Here is an 8,490-nt window from a genome sequence, read left to right on the forward strand (position 1 = left end):
CCCCTCACCCTCTGTCTTCTGTTTCCCCTCACCCTCTGTCTTCTGTTTCCCCTCACCCTTTGTCTTCTGTTTCCCCTCACCCTCTGTCTTCTGTTTCTCCTCACCCTTTGTCTTCCTCTGTTTCCCCTCACCTTCTGTCTTCTGTTTATCCTCACCCTCTGTCTTCTTCTGTTTCTTCTCACCCTCTGTCTTCTGTTTCCCCTCACCCTCTGTCTTCTGTTTCCCCCCACCCTCTGTCTTCTTCTGTTTCTCCTCACCCTCTGTCTTCTTCTGTTTCCCCTCTCCCTCTGTCTTCTGTTTCCCCTCACCCTCTGTCTTCTTCTGTTTCCCCTCACCCTCTGTCTTCTGTTTCCCCTCACCCTTTGTCTTCTGTTTCTCCTCACCCTTTGTCTTCTGTTTCCCCTCACCCTCTGTCTTCTGTTTCCCCTCACCCTCTGTCTTCTTCTGTTTCCCCTCACCCTCTGTCTTCTGTTTCCCCTCACCCTCTGTCTTCTGTTTCTCCTCACCCTCTGTCTTCTTCTGTTTCTCCTCACCCTCTGTCTTCTGTTTCTCCTCACCCTTTGTCTTCTTCTGTTTTCCTTCACCCTCTGTCTTCTGTTACCCCTCACCCTCTGTCTTCTGTTTCCCCTCACCCTCTGTCTTCTGTTTCTCCTCACCCTCTGTCTTCTGTTTCTCCTCACCCTCTGTCTTCTGTTTCCCCTCACCCTCTGTCTTCTGTTTCCCCTCACCCTCTGTCTTCTGTTTCCCCTCACCCTCTGTCTTCTGTTTCCCCTCACCCTCTGTCTTCTGTTTCCCCTCACCCTCTGTCTTCTGTTTCCCCTCACCCTCTGTCTTCTGTTTATCCTCACCCTCTGTCTTCTTCTGTTTCTTCTCACCCTCTGTCTTCTGTTTCCCCTCACCCTTTGTCTTCTGTTTCTCCTCACCCTCTGTCTTCTTCTGTTTCCCCTCACCCTCTGTCTTCTGTTTCCCCCCACCCTCTGTCTTCTTCTGTTTCTCCTCACCCTCTGTCTTCTTCTGTTTCCCCTCTCGCTCTGTCTTCTCTTTCCCCTCACCCTCTGTCTTCTTCTGTTTCCCCTCACCCTCTGTCTTCTGTTTCCCCTCACCCTTTGTCTTCTGTTTCTCCTCACCCTTTGTCTTCTGTTTCCCCTCACCCTCTGTCTTCTGTTTCCCCTCACCCTCTGTCTTCTTCTGTTTCCCCTCACCCTCTGTCTTCTGTTTCTCCTCACCCTCTGTCTTCTTCTGTTTCCCCTCAACATTTGTCTTCTTCTGTTTCCCCTCACCCTCTGTCTTCTGTTTATCCTCACCCTCTGTCTTCTTCTGTTTCCCCTCAACATTTGTCTTCTTCTGTTTCCCCTCACCCTCTGTCTTCTGTTTCCCCTCACCCTCTGTCTTCTGTTTCTCCTCACCCTCTGTCTTCTGTTTCTCCTCACCCTCTGTCTTCTGTTTCCCCTCACCCTCTGTCTTCTGTTTATCCTCACCCTCTGTCTTCTGTTTCCCCTCACCCTCTGTCTTCTGTTTCCCCTCACCCTCTGTCTTCTTCTGTTTCTCCTCACCCTCTGTCTTCTGTTTCCCCTCACCCTCTGTCTTCTGTTTCCCCTCACCCTCTGTCTTCTTCTGTTTCTCCTCACCCTCTGTCTTCTGTTTCCCCTCACCCTCTGTCTTCTGTTTCCCCTCACACTCTGTCTTATGTTTCTCCTCACTCTCTGTCTTCTGTTTCTCCTCACCCTCTGTCTTCTGTTTCCCCTCACCCTCTGTCTTCTGTTTCTCCTCACCCTCTGTCTTCTTCTGTTTCTCCTCACCCTCTGTCTTCTGTTTCTCCTCACCCTCTGTCTTCTTCTGTTTCCCCTCACCCTCTGTCTTCTGTTACCCCTCACCCTCTGTCTTCTTCTGTTTCCCCTCACCCTCTGTCTTCTTCTGTTTCTCCTCACCCTCTGTCTTCTGTTTCCCCTCACCCTCTGTCTTCTGTTTCCCCTCACCCTCTGTCTTCTGTTTCCCCTCACCCTCTGTCTTATTCTGTTGCTCCTCACCCTCTGTCTTCTGTTTCCCCTCACCCTCTGTCTTCTGTTTCTCCTCACCCTTTGTCTTCTGTTTCTCCTCACCCTTTGTCTTCTGTTTCCCCTCACCCTCTGTCTTCTGTTTCCCCTCACCCTCTGTCTTCTTCTGTTTCCCCTCACCCTCTGTCTTCTGTTTCCCCTCACCCTCTGTCTTCTGTTTCTCCTCACCCTCTGTCTTCTTCTGTTTCCCCTCAACATTTGTCTTCTTCTGTTTCCCCTCACCCTCTGTCTTCTGTTTCCCCTCACCCTCTGTCTTCTGTTTCTCCTCACCCTCTGTCTTCTGTTTCTCCTCACCCTCTGTCTTCTGTTTATCCTCACCCTCTGTCTTCTTATGTTTCCCCTCACCCTCTGTCTTCTGTTTCCCCTCACCCTCTGTCTTATTTTTATCCTCACCCTCTGTCTTCTGTTTCCCCTCACCCTCTGTCTTCTGTTTATCCTCACCCTCTGTCTTCTTCTGTTTCCCCTCACCCTCTGTCTTCTGTTTCCCCTCACCCTTTGTCTTCTGTTTCTCCTCACCCTTTGTCTTCTGTTTCCCCTCACCCACTGTCTTCTGTTTCCCCTCACCCTCTGTCTTCTTCTGTTTCCCCTCACCCTCTGTCTTCTGTTTCCCCTCACCCTCTGTCTTCTGTTTCTCCTCACCCTCTGTCTTCTTCTGTTTCCCCTCAACATTTGTCTTGTTCTGTTTCCCCTCACCCTCTGTCTTCTGTTTCCCCTCACCCTCTGTCTTCTGTTTCTCATCACCCTCTGTCTTCTGTTTCTCCTCACCCTCTGTCTTCTGTTTCCCCTCACCCTTTGTCTTCCTCTGTTTCCCCTCACCCTCTGTCTTCTGTTTCCCCTCACCCTCTGTCTTCTTCTGTTTCCCCTCACCCTCTGTCTTCTGTTTCCCCTCACCCTCTGTCTTCTGTTTCTCCTCACCCTCTGTCTTCTTCTGTTTCCCCTCATCCTCTGTCTTCTTCTGTTTCCCCTCACCCTCTGTCTTCTTCTGTTTCTCCTCACCCTCTGTCTTCTGTTTCCCCTCACCCTCTGTCTTCTGTTTCCCCTCACCCTTTGTCTTCTGTTTCCCCTCACCCTCTGTCTTCTGTTTCCCCTCACCCTCTGTCTTCTGTTTCCCCTTACCCTCTGTCTTCTGTTTCCCCTCACCCTCTGTCTTCTTCTGTTTCTTCTCACCCTCTGTCTTCTGTTTCCCCTCACCCTCTGTCTTCTGTTTCTCCTCACCCTCTGTCTTCTTCTGTTTCCCCTCACCCTCTGTCTTCTGTTTCCCCTCACCCTCTGTCTTCTGTTTCTCCTCACCCTCTGTCTTCTTCTGTTTCCCCTCAACATTTGTCTTCTTCTGTTTCCCCTCACCCTCTGTCTTCTGTTTATCCTCACCCTCTGTCTTCTTCTGTTTCCCCTCAACATTTGTCTTCTTCTGTTTCCCCTCACCCTCTGTCTTCTGTTTCCCCTCACCCTCTGTCTTCTGTTTCTCCTCACCCTCTGTCTTCTGTTTCTCCTCACCCTCTGTCTTCTGTTTCCCCTCACCCTCTGTCTTCTGTTTCCCCTCACCCTCTGTCTTCTTCTGTTTCTCCTCACCCTCTGTCTTCTGTTTCCCCTCACCCTCTGTCTTCTGTTTCCCCTCACACTCTGTCTTCTGTTTCTCCTCACCCTCTGTCTTCTGTTTCTCCTCACCCTCTGTCTTCTGTTTCCCCTCACCCTCTGTCTTCTGTTTCCCCTCACCCTCTGTCTTCTTCTGTTTCTCCTCACCCTCTGTCTTCTGTTTCCCCTCACCCTCTGTCTTCTGTTTCTCCTCACCCTCTGTCTTCTTCTGTTTCTCCTCACCCTCTGTCTTCTGTTTCTCCTCACCCTCTGTCTTCTTCTGTTTCCCCTCACCCTCTGTCTTCTGTTTCCCCTCACCCTCTGTCTTCTGTTTACCCTCAACATCTGTCTTATTCTGTTGCTCCTCACCCTCTGTCTTCTGTTTCCCCTCACCCTCTGTCTTCTGTTTCTCCTCACCCTTTGTCTTCTGTTTCTCCTCACCCTTTGTCTTCTGTTTCCCCTCACCCTCTGTCTTCTGTTTCCCCTCACCCTCTGTCTTCTTCTGTTTCCCCTCACCCTCTGTCTTCTGTTTCCCCTCACCCTCTGTCTTCTGTTTCTCCTCACCCTCTGTCTTCTTCTGTTTCCCCTCAACATTTGTCTTCTTCTGTTTCCCCTCACCCTCTGTCTTCTGTTTCCCCTCACCCTCTGTCTTCTGTTTCTCCTCACCCTCTGTCTTCTGTTTCTCCTCACCCTCTGTCTTCTGTTTATCCTCACCCTCTGTCTTCTTATGTTTCCCCTCACCCTCTGTCTTCTGTTTCCCCTCACCCTCTGTCTTCTGTTTATCCTCACCCTCTGTCTTCTGTTTCCCCTCACCCTCTGTCTTCTGTTTATCCTCACCCTCTGTCTTCTTCTGTTTCCCCTCACCCTCTGTCTTCTGTTTCCCCTCACCCTTTGTCTTCTGTTTCTCCTCACCCTTTGTCTTCTGTTTCCCCTCACCCACTGTCTTCTGTTTCCCCTCACCCTCTGTCTTCTTCTGTTTCCCCTCACCCTCTGTCTTCTGTTTCCCCTCACCCTCTGTCTTCTGTTTCTCCTCACCCTCTGTCTTCTTCTGTTTCCCCTCAACATTTGTCTTGTTCTGTTTCCCCTCACCCTCTGTCTTCTGTTTCCCCTCACCCTCTGTCTTCTGTTTCTCATCACCCTCTGTCTTCTGTTTCTCCTCACCCTCTGTCTTCTGTTTCCCCTCACCCTTTGTCTTCCTCTGTTTCCCCTCACCCTCTGTCTTCTGTTTCCCCTCACCCTCTGTCTTCTTCTGTTTCCCCTTACCCTCTGTCTTCTGTTTCCCCTCACCCTCTGTCTTCTGTTTCCCCTCACCCTCTGTCTTCCTCTGTTTCCCCTCACCCTTTGTCTTCTGTTTCCCCTCACCCACTGTCTTCTGTTTCCCCTCACCCTCTGTCTTCTTCTGTTTCCCCTCACCCTCTGTCTTCTGTTTCCCCTCACCCTCTGTCTTCTGTTTCTCCTCACCCTCTGTCTTCTTCTGTTTCCCCTCAACATTTGTCTTGTTCTGTTTCCCCTCACCCTCTGTCTTCTGTTTCCCCTCACCCTCTGTCTTCTGTTTCCCCTCACCCTCTGTCTTCTGTTTCCCCTCACCCTTTGTCTTCTGTTTCCCCTCACCCTCTGTCTTCTGTTTCCCCTCACCCTCTGTCTTCTGTTTCCCCTCACCCTTTGTCTTCTGTTTCCCCTCACCCTCTGTCTTCTGTTTCCCCTCACCCTCTGTCTTCTGTTTCCCCTTACCCTCTGTCTTCTGTTTCCCCTCACCCTCTGTCTTCTGTTTATCCTCACCCTCTGTCTTCTTCTGTTTCTTCTCACCCTCTTTCTTCTGTTTCCCCTCACCCTCTGTCTTCTGTTTCTCCTCACCCTCTGTCTTCTTCTGTTTCCCCTCACCCTCTGTCTTCTGTATCCCCCCACCCTCTGTCTTCTTCTGTTTCTTCTCACCCTCTGTCTTCTTCTGTTTCCCCTCTCCCTCTGTCTTCTGTTTCCCCTCACCCTCTGTCTTCTTCTGTTTCCCCTCACCCTCTGTCTTCTGTTTCCCCTCACCCCCTGTCCCCTGTATAGTAATGTGTTTTGTGGAGTTTTCAAAGGATATTTCCTGAAGGTAATGTGTTTACTTGCTTGTGTTGAATTATTAATGAAAGCACTTTAAACTAAATGTTGATCTCATTTGATTTGACTCAGGTGGCCATGATGCATCAGCAGCCTAGTCCCCAGCAACAACACCAACACCAGCCCCAGCAACAACACCAACACCAGCCCCAGCAACAACACCAGCCCCAGCAACAACACCAACACCAGCCCCAGCAACAACACCAACACCAGCCCCAGCAACAACACCAACAAAGCCTCTACCCCAAGCCAGACTCCAGCTTCCCAGGCTATTCCACCAACCAGAACCTGATGATCCCCCTAGGCCATAGCCGAGGAGGCCCCAGCTCCGGCTCCTCCATCCCCTCTAACGAGGTCTCCATGATGAGCCTGCCTGGAGGGCCAGGGTCCTGCTACAGCCAGGAAATGGGAGTCCCTGTGGTCCCTAGACCACCCCAGGGCCGGAAGCCTCTCATCAGGCAGAATAGCCTCCAGTCCCAGCCAGGAGGAGGGTACCTGGGCAGTCCTCCACACGTCAGCTCAGTCCAGTCTACCTCCAGCCCAAGGAGAGCAGTCCGACTGCCCCCTGTCCAGCGCTCTCAGACCCATCGGGAGATCTTCTCTCCCTCCAACAATAGCAACATGTATTACTCGGGCCAGATCCACATGCAGCACCCTGACATGGACAAGCAGCAGATCCAAATCCAACGGATCACCCATCCTCACCAGGATCCAACCCAGACCGGGCCCTGCCTCAACCAGCACCAGGGGCACCTGGTAACCCATATGGACCATCAGCGGAACAAGTCTGCCCAGCTGGACTACCTCCATGACCATGGGTCCACCCCCATCTCCAATGCTCTGGAGAACGTGGATCTGGATAATGCCCAGATAGACTTTACCTCCATCATTGATGACCCAGACCCCTCGTCCTTCAGCCCCGTCAATCCACCTCTCCATGGGGGTTCATCCCAGACCTCGTCCTTCAGCCCCGTCAATCCACCTCTCCATGGGGGTTCATCCCAGACCTCGTCCTTCAGCCCCGTCAATCCACCTCTCCATGGGGGTTCATCCCAGACCTCGTCTCGTCTCACCACCCCACAGACCTCCACCACCCTGCCCTCCTCTGTGCTTCCCAACATGGCTGTAGGGGACATGACCTCCATGCTCACCTCTCTGGCTGATGAGAACAAGTACCTGAATACGCTGTCTTAGAACCTGAATACGCTCATAAAGTTGACTAGAGGGGCTCATCTATCTGTCTCGAGAGACTAAGTAACTGAAGATACTGTCGTAGTACAAGTACCTAGACTGTCCTAGAGTGGACCCTAGGGCCACAGCCCGTTGCTGTTAGCTTACCACTTAACATAAAGTTACAGGAAATGACTGTGGAGAGTAAAGGTACTGAAAAGATGCCCCCTTTCTCTTGGCCTCACGCAGACGTGTTCTGTCCCTGGCCAGGATGAACAGATACACAGTAGCTACTCCTTAGAGGACTTTTAACCAAAACAAAGGTGCCTACTGATCTTGATCACTGTGTTCTCTTGTCTCACGAGAAGATGACTGACTTTGGAGTTGCTTTGTACAATACTGTTGCTTGGTACAATACTGTTGCTCGGTACAATACTGTTGCTCGGTACAATACTGTTGCTCGGTACAATACTGTTGCTCGGTACAATACTGTTGCTCGGTACAATACTGTTGCTCGGTACAATACTGTTGCTCGGTACAATACTGTTGCTCGGTACAATACTGTTGCTTGACGCAGAACTGTTTGCCTGAAATGACTGTCATCACCATAACGACGTCATCACCGTAATGACATCATCACCATAATGACGGTCATTTCAGTCATAGAGGTTCTTTAGGGCAACAGAGAGGGTACTACGATGTAAATGAGTTATACATGTATATGCTGTGTATATGACAATGTTGACAGGGATGGAACTCTAATGTCTGTCTCGTGGACTGGATTCCAAGGCCTCACTCTTCTGGAATGGCAACGGAGGAAAACAGAGCTGCTCCAAGCAAGAATGTAAAAAGAAAATGACACACACATAATGATAATGATGACACAAGCACATAGTGATGACACACACACATAGTGATGACACACATAATGATGACACACACACATAATGATGCCACGCACACATGATAATGATGACACAAGCACATAGTGATGACCCACACACATAGTGATGACACACACATAATGATGACACACACACATAATGATGACACGCACACATGATAATGATCAACATATCGTATCAGTATTCACGCAGAGGCCTTTTTTTGGCATGAATCTGCTTCCATACTCTGAATGTGTTGTACGCTAAAGAGCCCATGTTTTTAGACAGCTTGTTTACACAAGTTACACGTTTACTCTTGTTGAGTGTTCCTAAAGCAGCTCACTCTTTTACAATTATAGGAGTTATTGGGGAGGAAAATAAAAAAGTGCCTTTTTGTCTTAACGTAATAATGGGGCATAAGAGGCACAGAGAATAAAAGAGAGATGGGGAGGGAGAGAGTGAAAGGTTGGCACCACCGAATGATCTAAAACATACAGTATATTTTTTGGGCAGTGCAGTCTCACAGGACCGAACTCCATCACCTGCCGTACGTACTGTTGTTTACAGGGTCTTAACGATGCCTTCACTTACCCTGAACATGTTCAACAGGGTTTGTAAGGAATTGGGTGTACTGCGTTGAGGTAGTGTATCTGAGGTACTTTAACGTGTATAGGACTGAGCTGCAGGATTTGTGGCCCTCTTGACTATAG

At 50.1% G+C, this 8,490-nt stretch overlaps 1 protein-coding gene across 1 annotated transcript in view; it reads left to right on the plus strand.

Annotated features, from left to right (window-relative positions):
- Positions 1-7,104, plus strand: part of LOC139369934 (zinc finger protein GLI1-like) — a 39,718-nt gene extending 32,614 nt beyond the window's left edge. The window contains exons 16-18 of the mRNA XM_071109217.1: positions 5,799-5,827; positions 5,921-6,647; positions 6,732-7,104. Coding sequence (XP_070965318.1) covers positions 5,799-5,827; positions 5,921-6,647; positions 6,732-6,920 — 945 coding nt within the window. The 3' untranslated portion in view covers positions 6,921-7,104. The remainder of the gene's footprint in view (positions 1-5,798; positions 5,828-5,920; positions 6,648-6,731) is intronic.
- The last annotated feature ends 1,386 nt before the right edge of the window (positions 7,105-8,490 follow it).

Source organism: Oncorhynchus clarkii, chromosome 17 (assembly GCF_045791955.1).
Source record: "Oncorhynchus clarkii lewisi isolate Uvic-CL-2024 chromosome 17, UVic_Ocla_1.0, whole genome shotgun sequence".
Lineage (NCBI taxonomy): Eukaryota > Metazoa > Chordata > Actinopteri > Salmoniformes > Salmonidae > Oncorhynchus > Oncorhynchus clarkii.